The sequence below is a fragment of the Enhydra lutris genome, unplaced genomic scaffold (assembly GCF_002288905.1).
Source record: "Enhydra lutris kenyoni isolate GAN:26980312 unplaced genomic scaffold, ASM228890v2 scaffoldscaffold28, whole genome shotgun sequence".
Classification (NCBI taxonomy): domain Eukaryota; kingdom Metazoa; phylum Chordata; class Mammalia; order Carnivora; family Mustelidae; genus Enhydra; species Enhydra lutris.
In genome coordinates, this window is record NW_019154112.1 from 6283243 (window position 1) to 6300426 (window position 17184).

A 17184-nucleotide genomic window follows, 5' to 3' on the forward strand; every position below is an offset into this window, starting at 1 on the left:
AATAAAAATACAAAACCAACTAGGATGTGGGAGAACCTGAAATGGAATGCAAACAGAAACGAACCAAACGGCACGCCCAATGAACATCATCACTTCCGAGCACAGGTTGAAAAGTACTTTTTCCCCGGGGCGCCTGAGTGGCTCAGTGGGTTGGGGCCTCTCCTTTCAGCTTAGGTCGTGATCTTAGGGTCCTGGGATCCAGCCCCGCATAGGGCTCTCTGCTAGGTGGGGAGCCTGCTTCCTCCTCTCTCTCTGCCTGCCTCTCTGCCTACTTGTGATCTCTGTCTGTCAAATAAATAAAATCTTAAAAAAAAAAAAAAAAAGTACTTTTCCCCCAGTTTTTTTTTGGTTTGACTTTCCTGACTTTCTCCTTTTTGACATGTATACATTTTTTATTCTTATAAAATATTTCAATCTTTAGATACAGTTTTTGGTCATGCCTTCCTCCAAGATTATTTCACTTTTAACATTCACATTTTTTCTTATATGTTGTTTCTTTTTTAATGTTTAAACCTTTGCTCCACCTCTAATTAACTGTGTTAAGAACAGATCAAGAATATTTTTTTAATCCCAGTTCTTCCAACAGCAGTTGGAATCCATTTTTCTGAATTCATTTGAAATACAACTTTTATGGTGTTAAAATCCCATGCCTTTACTGTTTTTTGGATTCTTTATTCTGTTCCACTGTCTGTTTATTCAAGGGTAAGTATCAAGCAATTTTAATTATTACAACTTCACAGCATTTAAAATATCTGGGCAGTTCCAATCCCATCCTTATTATACTTTTTACAATTTTTATTACTCTTACATTTGTATTTTTCCATAAAATTTAAAATCTGCTTTAGTTCTTAACTGAATATTGTTACTAGATAGGTCATTTATGTATTAATTTGGAGAGAGCTAATCATTATTTAAATGAGTCTTCATGTATTCAATATTTTAGGGAACTTATTAATCACAAATTCTACAATGGTATTGTTTCAAGAATAGAAACATGGAGCTTTCCTACAACATTAATTATCATTGCTCCAGCAACCTGCTCAGTGTAGGGTAATACCAAAGAACAGGCGTGAAGGCGTGAGGAGGTTATCACAGGTTCTGCCACCTAAGATTTTCATTGGAAATAAAGAACTGTGATGTCACAGAAACGTCCTACTATGCCAACATACTGTCCAACATAGAATTTTTTGGACCTTAAAATCATACCCAAATCTTGGTTTCTAAGTCTTCAAAAAAAGGAACCAGGGCTCCTTAGAGAAAGGACTGATTCCAGTGTTGGAGCAGGCAAAGATCCACCTGGAACATTTTGTTGTGCTAGAAAGTCTAAGTGCTCAAAGAATGCAGAAAACTTGTCCAAAGACAAGGTGCCAGCTTGAAAGGGCTCCCACTGGTCAAATATGAAAGAATATGAGCATCAAATAATGAGAATAATGGATTAAAACTCACTGAATAAAACAGACTCCCTAAATTCATACCAAGGATTAGGACTATGATTATGAATGGGGAAAGGGGAAGTTTTTTCTAACAACAGAATGCTGACCAATAACTCGCGCAGAAAATGGGAGAATTAGGCAATCACTATTTGCAACGGTCATAATAACAACTGATTTAGGCAAGAATCAACAATGGATACTAAAAGAGTGAAATTTCAATGAGGAAAAAGTTATTTACACAGGTCAAAGTATCTCCTCCCAAAGAACTTGTGATTTGCTGCGGAGGAAAACATAACATTATGCTGGAGAAACTGGGTAGTCACCACCTTAATTAAGCAATTAAAGGGAACAATGCCAATTCTGAGACAGTTATGATGTGATACACCAAGGAAGATACAATTTACTTTGGTGGCACCAACACACAAAACCTAAATCATGAGGAAACAGACAACCCAAACCAAAAGACGTTCTAGAAAATAAATGGCCTATATTCTTCAAAAATATCAACGTCAGGAAAGACAAAGGCAGGCTATGGAACTGCTCTAGATTAAGAGACATAAAAACTAAAGGCAATGCATGATCTTAGGTTAGATACTAAGCCAGAAAAAAATTTGTTTTTCTATAAAGACATTGGGACAGTTGGCAAAATCAAGTAAGATCCAGATTAAATAATAATGTTGTATCAGTATTTTATTGCTTATTTTGATAATTCTGGTTATATAAGGGAACGTCCTTGTTCTAAGGCAATACGTGAAATATTTAGGGGTATGGGGGACAATGTTTATAATTACTCTCAAATAGTTCGTAAATGAAGGTTTTCTTCAGGCATCCACATTTTCCATTTATATGACTGAGCTGGCAAAAACAAACTACTGTAGAGCCTTCTTACAGTCTGGAAGGCTCACCCACATTTATGATCAACAACCACTAGATGGCACTCTGTGACCTTCCAATCCCAGAAGCCTAGGTTTCCATGCACAGCATTTTTGACTTAATTATACTTAGAAAACAAAAACACAATTGATCTTTAAATAAGCACCAATACCAGTCAAGTACTATAATCAAAACAGATTTTTTCACAATGGCCTTACAAGACCTTTCATGATCCAATTTTTCACTGGCCCCCAAACTCATCTCTGACTACATCACTCTAGTTCTGAGTTTAGTGTTGCCTTTTCGGAGAACTTTGACACTCCTATATAAAACATCAAGTGGCTGCATGCCCTCCCCCCATCCCCTTACCCTGCTACATTTTTCTTCAGCAGTTAACATTTTCTTGTCTTCCTTCCCACACTCCCAGAATATAAGTCTCATGAGGACAGATTTTATTTTGCTATGCCTGTAACCCAAATGCCTAGAAAAGGGATACATACAAGGCATGTATCTTCTCTTTCATCCCTAGCTATTACTCACCATCCTTCGATTGTTCGTGACACCCCCCCCACCCCAAACCAGTTCCCTACCGAAGGAGACTGTGAAGAGCCTTAAATGTCAAGCACTGAATTATTTTATGTGGAAGTCATCAAGACATGTAAGCAGCAAAGTAACCCTATAAAAACAGTGTTTTAGAAAAATTCCTTTGTCAAGAAGGTAGTAAAAGGTAGCAGAAGTAGAAAGCAAAAATACAAGAGACATTGCAAAGATAGTAGTTCCAAGCAAGGCCTCTGATGCCATGAGACTTATTAGGTTTGATCCTGGCTCTATAGTTTACCAGAGCTCCACGACTTTGGATAAACTGCTAGGTTAGGAAGTTCTTTGTCCTTCAGCTGTGTATAAAGAGGACGGGATAAAAATCTACCTTATAGACATTATGCTTATCCTCTACTTAATACAGGGCCTGATACATAAATTGTAGCACTGCAGGAAAGAAATAAGGGAAAAGGAATAAGCAATTATCTGTTCATTAGTTAACTAATTTTTACTAAGTATTTGTGCCAGGCACTTTTCTAGGCGTTGGAAATGCAACCATGAGCAAAAAAAGAAAAAAGAAAAAGAAAAAAAAAAAGTCTAGGGTCTTCATCATGTTTACATTTTAGCATGAGGTGAAAAAATAGCCCTAAATAATCTGAATCTATCTGGTTCTTGAGTTTTTGCCAATGCATAGCTAAAGCTGGGACTGCAATGTCCCATCAAAGTCTTATTCAATGTCTCTCAAGGAGATACAAGTTCTATAATGTCAGGCTACAAGAAGGGCTAAGAAGAAAAATTAAGCTAAGGGGACAGAGTACACCAACGTTATTTTAAATAGGGTTGTAACATTTGAGTAAAGAGGTAAGAGATGCCTAAAAGCTGACTAGAGACAGCACGCAGCAACTCTAGATTACATACCTGTAAACTTTAGTCTTCACTTCTTTTGACTGTGGGGAATAAAGAATTATAGAATCTCCTAATGCAGAGAAAGGTCTTCCAGGGACTGTGTTATGGGTTGAACTGTATCCCACCCCCCAACCGCGAAAAGATACACTGGAGTCCTAGCCTCCAGTATCTCAGAATGTGACTTTATTTGGAGACAGGCTCTTCATAGAGGTGAACAAGTTAAGATGAGGTACTGGGATGAACCCTAATCCAATATCACTAGTGTCCTTATAAAAGGTAAAAATTCAAACACAAATTGGGACACACACAGAGGGAAGATGATGCACAGACACAGGGAGAAGATGTCAATCTTCAAGACAAGGACAGAAGCCTAAAAACATTCTTTCCTCTCAGCCCTCAGAAGGAACCAACCCTGCTGATGATACCTAGATTTCAGAGAAGCAGCCCCCAGAACTATGAGACAATAAAGTTCTGTGGGTTAAGTCAGTTTGTGGTACTTTGTTACAGTAACCCTAGGGAACTAACACAGACGAAGAGAAAATCATATCTGTACACTCATCTCCCTTAAGAGCTTGTATGCCCCTTGAGGGGAAGAGGCGAACGTGCACGAAACCATCTTTGCATCTCTTCTGCTGAAGTACCTGATCTGATGCAAAATTTTAATAAGATTCTATTTTAAGTTCCAGCACCTAAACATAGTAGAGCTCAGTAAGTACTAAAGTTCTCCCACTACTTTTCCATATATATTTCTCCTGACAGGTATTTTTTCTTTTGCAAATTGACAAGCTGAACTTAACTTCTGAGACATGCTCAAGTAGTAACCTCAACTCAGTAATCCTAAACCGGAGCTAGGATCTGGCACCATCAAAATAAAAATATGAGTGCCTAAGTTTATCAGGTATTAATTAAATATAAATTATCCCTGACTTTTAGGCCATTATATCCAAAATCAGACTTTATATATACAGATTAATATAGAGGAAACACCAATAGGTAAGTTAAAACCATTAATTTGATACATGAATAATAGTAAGAAATGTCACATAAAAGTCAAAGGTATTCCCATGTAAGGTAAGGAAGAAAGCATGAGGAAGGAAGTAACCACCAGCACTTTACTCTAGCTTCACACTAGGCTAGGCTAGGCACTCCCATGCAGTTTCACCCTCAGCATCTCACCATCTACAGATAAGCCATGTCAGATTCCAGAAGTCAAATGACATTGTCCAAATCTACCCAGCAATGGTGCTGGAGAAAAGCTGGAACCTGGAACAGTGTTTTAAAAGGAGAAGCTCTTTTTGGTGAACCGCACACAAGCATATACACCTATACCAACCTTCCACCTAGAAACATGAGCACAAGTTAATTAATTTAATCACATCATATTGTTAATACTAGCAAAGAAAAATGCAAAATACAGTTTCTGTTAAATCTATTCTCAAAGGCACAGACAGCTATAGAAGAGAAAAGGAGTATCAAGGGAGCTGGCCACTAAGCTCATGAGTAAAAAGAACCCAACACCTTTGATCAAATTCCTTGGTTAGAAGGACATTCAAGAATATTCACAAACTGAAGCAGCACCATAATTAAAAGCAAAGTGAATGAGAAGATACAGTTGCCACAAACTACATTTATAATCAGTTACAAAATAAGATTACCTTAGTATTTCAGGAAACAAAAGTTCACAAATTCACCCCGAAAGTACTGGTAGCCTTTTTAAAAAACACTTAGCCACTCAAAACAAAGAATTTAGAATTTGAGTAAATCAAATACAAAGGTCATCAATGTGACTCATGGTACCTACCAACACCAAACTTCATGGCATTGATGTCTGTTCATCACTATTTGTGACAATTCTTTTTTTTTTTTAAGATTTTATTTATTTATTTGACAGAGAGAGATCACAAGTAGATAGAGAGGCAGGCAGAGAGAGAGAGAGAGAGAGAGAGAGAGGGAAGCAGGCTCCCTGCTGAGCAGAGAGCCCGATGCGGGACTCGATCCCAGGACCCTGAGATCATGACCTGAGTCGAAGGCAGCGGCTTAACCCACTGAGCCACCCAGGCACCCTATTGTGACAATTCTTATATATTAATTTAAAATACGTATTAAGGGGCAACTGGCTGGCTCAGTTGGTGTGGTGTGTGACTCCTGATCTCAGGGTTCTAAGTATGAGCCACATGTTGGGTATAGAAATTACTTAAGAAAAAAAAAGTCCTTAAAAAACATATGTATTAAATGTTCTCAAACTTCTTGATAAGCTATCCTAAAATACCCATCCATATTGTCCAAGGCATTTAGGCCACCAATGAACTTACTACCCAATAGCAACAAATTACCCTCAACTTTAATCTTTATCTATACAACTGAAGGTTCGTTATGGTACAAACGAACATGATTTTTATTTATCTAGCTCCTGCCAACTGACTTTTATGTCCAGTACTACTATACTTCCCTGAAAATGAACAAAGTATATTTATTTTGTGGCTTCTGATAACTTTCTGAAATGATTCTTTGTCAAAAGAGTTGAAAAACTGGATACGCCAATCTTCATAGCTGATCTCATGTTTTTTTCCCAAATTCCCAAAATACATTCTCCAATAAGAGAACAGAACCACAGAATAGTACACAGAACCACAGGGCTCTTCCACAACTGTGTTTACTGTAACTTTAGGAAAGGGTACTTGATATAGTATTAAGCCAATTAACTAGGCTATTCATACCTAACCCTCACCCTGTTCGGACTCTGGCAGAGATGACAAACTGCAGACTGTAAGGCAAATCCTGGCCCTAAACTTTTGTTTACAATGGTTGAAAAAGAAAAAAAAAAATCAAAATAATCTGGAGAATCACAGGAAAACAAAGATTTCCAGGGTCTCCTGAAAAATCTGAAGCTCTGATTACACTGGACTCATCTTCTCACAAGACAATGAAGGAGAGCTAAGAAGTCGTTTCTTCTTCAGATACAAAGGAGGAGGTCTACTCCACACATTCTAATAACCACTCTTCCCCTTTGGCCTACTCAGAGTATGTTTTATAAGCCACATTCCAAAAATAAATTAACACAATCGCAAATTACATACAATATTTATTTTAAATTAAAAACACAGATGACTCCAATTCTGTAAGATTTGGAATCTTAAAAAACACCAAAGATGCTATAAAATGAGAGCAAAATGACAAATGAAGCTGTGTTAACCAGGTGGTAACATAATTACACAGCAAGGAACTGGCCCAAGTAACTTTAAAACTCAGTAATTTGACTCTACATCCCTAGGGAAATATATCTTAAGGTTTAAAAACAACAAAAAATCATTAGCTTGCTTTAATAATCTTATGTTGGTGGTAGTGCTGGCATTGTCATTCTGTGACTCTTTTGTATTTACACTGTGGGAAAAGGAGAACAAGTAATCATGTTGGTGCTGTTGAGAATAAGGGGTTTCCAGTGTGGGAGAGAGGAGATGGGAGATGTAAAATCAAAGAAGGCTAAGAAAAAGTCCCTGGGTCATTTAATTCGATTTTTAAGTATAACATGAACTCATGATTTTTTTTAAAAAGAAAAAAAAAAAAAAAAAACTTATTTCCTAGCTCCAATCACAGACAAGGCCTAGAAACAATGACTAACTCAGTAGGAATAAACACTTTAAGCGCCTAGATTGTGATTCTGAAATGCCATTTCCCATGAAAAAGCTTCTTAGAGAAAGGCCTATTTCCTGGTCTGGGCAGAAAATGCACAAGATAATTCTAGACAAATTGTCATACCCGACAGCAAAAAGCTATAAAAGATGCTTCAGATTAAGTCAAATGGACTTTGGGGCCAGGCCATCTCGAAGGGACTCCAACTGACCAAAGATAGGGCAATCAATAAAAATGACTATACAGGGGCACCTGGTGGCTCAGTCGCTGGGCATCTGCCTTTGGTTCAGGTCATGATCCCGGGGTGCTGAGATCAAGCCCCGCATCATGCTCTCTGCTCAGCAAGGAGTCTGCTTCTCCCCCCTCCCTCTCCCTCTGTCTGCTGCTCCCCTGGCTTGTGTTCTCTCTCTCTGTCAAATAAATAAATAAAATCTTAAAAAAAAAAAAAAAGACTATACATGCTACAAAAGCCATAAATATTGAAAATATTACGCTAAGGTAAAGAAGCCAGTCACAAAAGACCACTTATTATATGCTTCCCTTTATATGAAATGTCCAGATAGGCAAAAAAGTGGATTAGTCATTGCCTAGGATTGGAGGTAGGGTACTATTGTGGGGTAATGAGGAGTGACTGCTAATGGGTAAAGGGTTTCTACTTGGGGTGATGAAAACGTTTCAATCTTATTCGATCATGGTGATGGTTGCACAACTCTGTGAGCATACTAAAAACCACTGAATTATACACATTAAAACGGCAAATTTCATACGTAAATTATACCTCCATAAAGCTGTACCAGAAAAAAAAAATCCAATACAATGAACTGAAACACAAATGTTTAAATCTGTGAGTTTATATTAAAATAAATCTTTCTTGGTCATTTTGGAGGATGCTGGGAATCTAATTCATTATATGAAAATTGGAAAGTATTTATCCATGTCTTACATATATGAAGTGTCTCTCTGGGTAACCAAAGAGACAAGGTAAAGTTTCTCTTTATAGAACAATATAATTAATAAATTAAAGAACAGACTATTACCACTTTGCAACCCTAAATAAGATGGATCTAGGCAATGACCAGTGGCTGCTAACATCACAAAAAGTTCATCAGACAGCAGGTATCCCCTGGTAGAAGTATACAACACCACCTATGAAGCAGTCTAGCAAAAACAAATTTGCAGGGGAAAAAAAAAACCCCGAAGAACCAACAGATAAAAAGATCAGAAAGACTTCTCAAACAACAGCAATATAATGATTTTATGAATCCGGATTTAAACAAACTTAAAATTAACCAATAAAGGCCTTGGTTCAAAAAATTTTAAGTATGATAATAGTACTGTAGCCATGTTTAGAAAATTAAGAGTCTATATCTTACATAATGATATGATGTCTGCAATTTGCTTTAAAAAAAGATGGAGGGGAGCAGAAGCAGGAAATAAAAATGAAACATTAGCCATAGCTGATAACTGCTGAAGTTGAGATAGATACACAAAAGTTTATTTTGCCATTTTCTCTTTCATATAAATTTGAAATTTCCCACAATAAAGCTTTTAAAAATAAAAGTGCTCCCAATTCCACACATCACTGGAATTACTGCATTTCACAAATTCAAACACAAACAGGTCTCCTAACATTCCCACGCCTTTGAAATCAAGACAGTGAATGGTGTGTTTAACTGGTAGGTTTTTTTCTACATGATAAATATAAGATGGTGTAATTTAAAAATGAGAGCATCTCAAATTCAATGAAAAAACCCCCAAGATTATAAATGCATCCAGTTATCTATCTCTCCTTAGCTAAATCATTATTTGCCTTGTACCGGAAATGAAGAATTCAAAAAAACCTCTTGGCCATCTGAATTTTCTTACTTACTTGGAATTAATTCAGTTACAGTGAGAGAAGCGTTACAATAATACTTTAGACAATGTAAGAATAAAACTAGTCCCTAAATTAGCATTAGTGACAGAGAAGATCTGGGGAGCATGGAGCAAAAAGTCTCCCTAAGATGGGGAGAAAAAGATTGCGACAGTTATCTCGCCAGGTCTAAAAAATTTATTAAAAACTGAATCTAGTTGACCAGCCTGTCTTTTCTTCATTTTTGATAAAGGAGTTCCTAAGTACCTACCACTTCAGCACCTCCATAAGTTACTGATTTCAAGTAATCTAAAGGAATACAGTAATCTGGCAAGCCTCTGGGCCTCACTATGGCAGAAAAGCATGTAAACAAAATTTACTAACATAATATAAACTTACTGAGGAAGAAAAGAGGACAAGAAAGTATTTCTGACAACTGTAATTCTAGAAATGCAATTTTGCAACCACACACTTTAATGGAATCACAAACAAAACTTTTTTAAAGATGATAATTGACATTGAAAATTTCAAAGATAAAAAGCAAAGGAAAAGACAGGTTTGCCGCATTTTTAAAAAATCAATTTATGTCAAGAACACATTATAAATGAAATTAGAAAGGCTTGAGAAATATAAATCTGCCACATGACAATGGTATTTTCTTAGTAAATAGCTCTTAATATCACAAAAATGATCTATAACCCAATATAAAAATGGGTAAAAGAAAGGAAGGGGCCAATAAATACATCCCACAAATGGTTGACCTTATTGGTAACAAAAGAAATTTAAATTATAGATTACCTATCCATAGGTATATAGATTATAGATTAACAAAAAAAAAAAATTACAGATTACCAAATTTGGGAAGCTTTTTAAGTAACACTGCCCAGTTCTGGTGCCCAAGCAGGATGTGCAAGAATATTCCCACTTCCAACACTGTCTGGAGCAGTCTTCCTTCATTCCCCTCTTCTCAATATGGCTTCAATCACCCTATTTAAAACTTCACCGCCATCCCCACTCCTCAATTCCCCTTATCTTCTTCTATTTTTTCAACTAACTGCCTAATATACCACATAAGGTACTTACTATGTGCACTGTTTATTCTCTGTCCCCCTCCCCCATGAAAATAAAGTTCCCAAGGACAAAGAGGTTTTTCTTTCACTGATGTACCAGAGGATGGAAAAATGCTAGGATATCAGAAGGTGTTAAAAAATTACTTGTTTAATGAATACGAAAATTCAACTAGTTAATTCCTAATTAAATTAGTTAATGTTTCTGGAGAAAACTCTGTTGACAATATGAATGTAAAAACCTTTATTTATTTATATTTATTTATTCATATTTATTTATTCATTTGAGAGCAAGCAAGTGCGGGCACAAGCACAGGGGGAGGGTTAGAGGGAGAGGGAGAAGCAGACTTCCCACTGAGCAGGGAGCCCAAGGACATGGGGGTTCATCCCAGAACCCTGAGATCATGACCTGAGCCAAAGGCAGACGCTTAACTGACTGAGCCACTCAAGCACCCCAAATTTAAAAACCTTTAAAATCTACATACCAGTAATATCACTTCCAAGAATTTATCCTAAGTAAATAATCACTGATGTGAACAATGGTTGTCATCCAAAAGCTTATTTATTTTAGATATGAATTGTGAAAAACTGGAAACAACATACACTAGAACAATGAAAAGGATATGGAATATTTAGTGTTATGAAAAACATGCATGAGGGGCGCCTGGGTGGCTCAGTGGGTTAAAGCCTCTGCCTTCAGCTCAGGTCAGGATCCCAGGGTCCTGGGATCGAGCAGGGAGCCTGCTTCCTCCTCTCTCTGCCTGCCTCTCTGCCTACTTGTGATCTCTGTCTGTCAAATAAATAAATAAAAATCTTTAAAAAAAAAAGAAAAACATGCATGATAATGCTAGCTAGGGAAAAGTATACTCATGATTCCATTTTTGAATGTATATATAGATATGCTTAATAGGAAATAAATACATGTACATATATTGCTTAATAAGAGCTAAAATAAATTATGATACAACCAATTAATGGAATGATGGAATGCTAGATGAAGCTACTCAACTGTGCCCTAATACGGATTCATTTCTTCTGTTTTCTTTTTTTTTTTTTTTAAAGTAGGTCTCATGCCCAGCGTGAAGCCCGATGTAGGGCTTGAAATCACCACCATGAGATCAAGACCTGCAAGAACTGAGCTGAGATCAAGAATCGGATGCTTAACTAGCTAAGCCACCCAGGTGTCCTGATACTGAACCATTTCTAAGCCTTAGTGAAAAAGGCAGACTTTAAAAAAATAGTAAGGCTACACTATAAGGAACTGATACAGAATCAATTTCCAAGGTACATTGGTAAGCGTATAAAGCATCTAACCATTTAACCAAAAAAAATTGTTTCAAGTTTATGTACTCTACTCTCTACTGGGTAAAAATGTTAGAAATTTTCCACTATCTTTTCTTCTAAATTTTCAATGTAACAAATCTTTCGGAAAACTAGGAAATAAAGTTGTTTCTCTTTTAACTGCATTGATCAGTGAGTGCTAAAACAAGCAAAAATCACTTTTCCAGTGCAGGTAATTTGACTACTAAATTCATAAAGTTCTTTAACTTCAAAGAAAGTAAAAATTACTGTCCCAACTAACTTCCTCAGCTAAGCAACAAAATTATTAAATATGAAATCCATTCTGGAATCATGTTCCATAAGAAATAATGTCAAAAGCAAACATAAAGAGTGTTAAATTATAAAAGCTTATGACAAACAGATAAAGGCACACACCTATTGATATATATACTGAAATTACCGAAAAAACTTGAATGACCAAAGACAGAAAATTGTGCCCTTTTAGAAATATAGCCACGAGCCAGTAGGTACTTAAACTTTAACCCAGGCATCCTGAGGTACCTTATTTAGAAGCCCTAGTTTGCTCAGTTTCTACCTTGTCTGTCCTCAGACACATCAGAAGGAACTGTCACTTGAGAGACAGCAATGGTTAGTACCAAGGGCTTTGGGATCCATGAGACCCAGCGTTGAATCCTGGCTTTACACTTTTCTATGGGAGTAATATGGAAAAATCTCAATTTCTTTATCTGTAAAGTAAAACAGATTATCATCCACTAGTTAATATTAATAAATAAGAATACAATGTCTGAGAAAGTGAAATGGAGGCAAAATCTTCAAGTAAGACAACTAAAAATCCCCAAAGTCAACCTGAAGGAAACACATGCTAGAGAACACTGAGCTGGAAGGCAGGAGCCCTGGATCCCAGTTTTGACTGTGCTACAACCAGCTCCAGCTCCATGGAATATTATTTCATGTTATGTAGCTTCTAGTTTTAACATCTACAAAATTAGGAGACTGAAATCCTTTCCACCTGTACTTCCAAAAGTCTCTAAAATTTTTCATTTAAATCCTTAATTTTTGTAAATTCTTAATCAGTTTTCATCATGACTCAGCAACTAGTCATAACAATATATAAGACCATAGCCTTAACTAAATTATCCAAAGTCAGATTGCTGTAAGTGGCAAAATCGCAATTCAAACCAGATTTGACTCACTCCAAAGACCATTTTTCTTTTTCCAAAGACCAAATTTTATGTCACGCTTCTTTTTTTAAAATTTTATTTATTTGACAGACAGAGATCACAAGTAGGCAGAGAGGCAGGCAGAGAGAGAGGGGGAAGCAGGCTCCCTGCTGAGCAGAGAGTCCGATGCAGGGCTCCATCTCAGGCCCCTGAGATCATGACCTAAGCCAAAGGCAGGGGCTTAACCCACTGAGCCACCCAGGCGCCCCTTATGTCATGCTTCTTCCTCAGACCTTCTCCTTGACTAATCTGGTAACTAGCATTTTGCCTTTGCAAAACGACTGGAAATCAGGAGCGCAGTCAGGAAATCATGGAGCAGAGTCAAGTTACGTGAGTCAGGTGGGGCTTGAACTTCTGACACAGTACTCTAACCAAGTTAATTAGACATTTCAGCTACTTAAAAGGAGTCTGAAGAAACAAACAAACAAAAAATTAAAATTGTCAAGAAAAACTATTAACTGAAAACAAAAAAAATAAAGCATCTTTGGGGCCCCTGGGTGGCTCAGGTCATGATCCCGGGGTCCTGGGATCAAGCAGGCAAGTCGGGCTCTCTGCTTGGCAGGGAGCCTGCTTCCCTTCCTCTCTGCCTACTTGTGATCTCTGTCTGTCATAACTAAATAAAATCTTAAAAAAAAAAAAGCATCTTTAAAACTGTAAGTAAATGAAGGCTCATTTACATAAAAGTTCAGGAGTTAAAGCTGTACAAGATCAAATAGTCAGTAAAATAATTGCTATGCTATTTAACTGCTTTTGTGCAAGTATGCAAATAACAAATTATACACCAGTGAGTTAAGGAGTAACAGATAATCCAAAGCACATACATTCGGCTTTAGGAATAAAGCACATGGTCTAAATAGATAATCCAAAGTAATAAATATCTGGTACTAAAAATATATGATCCAGGGGTGCCTGGGTGGCTCAGGTGGTTAATCAACTGCCTTGAACTCAGGTCATGATCCCAGGGTTCTGGGATGGAGCTCCACATCAGGTTCCCTGCCTGGAGGGGAACCTGCTTCTCCCTCTCCTGCTCCCCCTGCTTGTGCTCTCTCTGTCAAATAAATAAATAAAATCTTTAAAAATAAATAAAATAAAAAAATATTAAATAAAAATATATGATTGGGGGGGTGCCTGGTTGGCTCAGTCCGTAGAGCATGCGACTTTTCAATCTCAGGGTGGTGAGTTCAAGCCTGACACTGGGTATGGAAACTACTTAAAAATAAATAAATAAATAAATAAATACACCCATCTATACTTTCCTCCCAAATTTTAGGCTATTCAGGTTGATACAAAATTAATTTCTATGTGGACAGAGGACAGATCTTTTCTAAACAGTACAGTACATAATAAAATTATCATCTCCCCACATCAGCAGAAAAGATAACGTTTTATAACACATCTCAACATCTCCACAGGGACTAACAAAACTAAGGCACATACAAAAAAAAAAAAAGGGTAACATTTAAATTCCCACTGCAGACAAGAACCAGGTTAGCTTCTCTGCTGCTTCCATTAAGCCAATCTGGGATTAAAAACTGGTTTTGAAATGATCCACACATGGATAATCAAGAGTCAAACAAACACATGTAGATAAACTCGTATTTAAATGTGTAGGTTACCAAGCACTTTACGAAATAAAAAATTTCATAAGGCAGTTGATAGAAATGGAACAAGAGGTGAGGTCATCTACCACTTTAGCTCTATTGATAGAAGTCATTATGTGCTCTTCTCAAACATCCGGGAGCCACCAAAACGACACAGACACACACCACATCTGGCAGTATCGTTCAGAAAGGTAACCCAGGAAAACCTCAGAAATGTTCGCTTCAGCTCAAGAAGAATGAAGCTGTATGCAACTCCACATAACATCAAGTAAATGGAAAAGTGTCAAGAAAATAATGCATTTATTTTTCTCAACACAAACTGCCTAAAAGACAACTTCCAAGACACGGGGCAATTAAACGTCAGCCCCAGCTAAAAGTTCTCTCGGCTAAGCCTCACTGGCAGAAGCCCTCTACTGGGCATTTCTAAGATGGGACCAACTTTTGTGTTTCCCACAGTGGCGCTAAACCACGGTTATGCATCCTGCTGATAAACCCGGACATGTGGCACTTTACACACCAAACCAGCATCGCCGACACCCGTCACTACTGTTAGGCCCACTCCAGAAGGTAATGTGCACTGAGGGCGAGGACTTGAGGTTTTAAGAGGAGAGGAGCGGTAAGAGAAGCCGATTGTATACACAGTGGTCTGCCCGCACACCGCAGGGCCGGCGATGCGCCGAGCAGGCTCAGGAAGTTGGCTAACCCAGGGGAACGCTCCGTGCCCTCCTCTGTAAGCGAGAGCGTGTGGCTGGCAGACCAAAATGCGGAAAATTCATTTAAGAACTCCCTGACGGCCTACGGTGCAGACGTAGGAGTCCAGTTAAGACTCGGGGAAGCAGGTACGGAAGAGACCAACAGTCCACAAACTGATACTGATGAACCAGCTCCGCCGGGAGGCCCAAACTCGGGGAGCGGTGCCTCCTCTCCGGAGTTGGTGAGCTAAGGTACCGGGCGGGCTCTGGTCCTCCTCCAACAGCCCTTTCCAGCAGGCCCGGGGCTGCTAAGACCCAGGCCTGGCCCTCAGCAACGTCGGCTCGGTTCCACAGGGTTCATTGAGTGCGACCCTCCAAGGCCACTCCGAGGCCATGTGGCCGGGGCCGCGGGGTGCCCAAACCCGGCGCAAGTTCAAGAGGTGAAACCAGAGGAAAGGAAGTGCGGGAGGAAATTCAAAGAATGGGATGTTGGGGTACAAGACTCACTTCCTTTGGGCTTTGTCCTTCTTGGCCTTGGTCCTTTTCTTTCGGGCCTGGAGCGCAAGCACTGCAGGAGAGAGGGATGGATGAAGGGCGAATGTGGAGGAAAGGAGGCAATCAAGGTGAGGGTGGAGACCCAGCAGGGGCGCGAGGCCCGGATGCGGGGCCCGCCTGAGGGGCGGCTCTGGGGCGAGCGCCGCGGCTAGGGCGAGGCGGCCGGCCGGGCGGCGGGCGGCCCACGGGGCGCAGAGCAGCGCCCAGGCGGGGTGCGCCGGCGGGGGCACGGGCCGGGTCAGGGGGCCGGCGGGCGGGGGTCTGTCTGGTTCGCCGAGCGCCGGGCCCTGCAGCGGCCCCAAGGCGCGGGTCGGCCTGGAGGGGAACAAGGGGCGATGACTGCCGGCGCGGAAGGACGCCGGGGCTGAGGGGCGCGGACCGGCAGCCCAGAGGCGGGGGGTGAGGGGCGGCGCCACCTCAGAGGGGGGGCGCCGCACGCCCGGGGACCGGACTGCGGCGGTTAGGCTAAGCTCCAGTGCTGACTCGGGCCTCGCCCCGCCGGCCGTTGCCCCTCGTGGCGGAGGCCGATCCACCGCTCACCTTTCCGCTCCATGGCGAGACCGGTAACCGCCAGGCGCCTGCGCACTCGAGTGGCGGTGACTCCCGCTCCCGCCGCGGCCCAAAACCAAGCCCGCGCACACCCCGCCCCCCAAGTCCCGCCCCCGCCCCCGCCCCCGCCCCACGACGGCGCGCGCCTGCGCGTTGAGCGCGGAGCCTACCACCTGCTCGCCAGGAGAGGGGGGGCTGTATAGAATCGGGGGCTGGGAGGAGGAAAGAACGACGAGTGTGAATGCTAAAGAGGTGCTGAGAACCAACTTGGAAGCCTGGTGGGGTCAGGTTCGTTCTCTCTGCAGGGCGGTTGCCCCTGAGGAAAGGAGAAGAGCGTGGCTTTGAGGGTTCTGGGTGGTGAGTCGGTGCTCCGCAGGCCACTGGAGTCCGCCTCAGTTTCCTGGTCTGTAGAATGGACTTAATCAGGCGTGTCCCAGTTTCTTTGCTGAACTCTTGTGAGGTTCGGTTCAGATACTATAGAAAGAAAATGAGGGCGGGCGGGCAGGCGGGCGGGCAGGCGGGCGGGCAGGCGGGCGGGCGAAATTACAAGTGAGAAAGAAAAAAAAAGTTGGAGCAGCACCAAAAAGAGCCTGAAAAGAAGGAGGCTGTGAACTTACCTTCATTCTGAAAGTGAAAACTTTAAATAAATAAAAAAAATTTTAAACGTGAAAACCTTAAAACTGAATTTTCTCTTAAAATTTCACGTTTATATGAAGGTTCTAAATGAGGGAAAGGGAAGAATAAAAACAGTGTTTTCTTGGGACGCCTGGGTGGCTCAGTTGGTTAAGCAGCTGCCTTCAGCTCAGGTCATGATCCCAGCGTCCTGGGATCGAGTCCCACATCGGGCTCCTTGCTCGTCAGGGAGCCTGCTTCTCCCTCTGCCTCTGCCTGCCATTCTGTCTGCCTGTGCTCGCTCTCTCTCCCTCTCTCTCTCTCTGACAAATAAATAAATAAAATCTTTAAAAAA

The 17184-nt window shown here is 40.3% G+C and overlaps 1 protein-coding gene across 1 annotated transcript in view; it reads right to left on the reverse strand.

Moving 5' to 3' along the window:
- The window catches only part of LOC111152251 (SRSF protein kinase 1), a 78612-nt gene extending 62391 nt beyond the window's left edge, over nt 1-16221 (reverse strand). Inside the window, 2 exon segments of the mRNA XM_022510698.1 lie at nt 15621-16143; nt 16146-16221. Coding sequence (XP_022366406.1) covers nt 15621-16143; nt 16146-16221 — 599 coding nt within the window.
- Nucleotides 16222-17184: the final 963 nt, after the last annotated feature.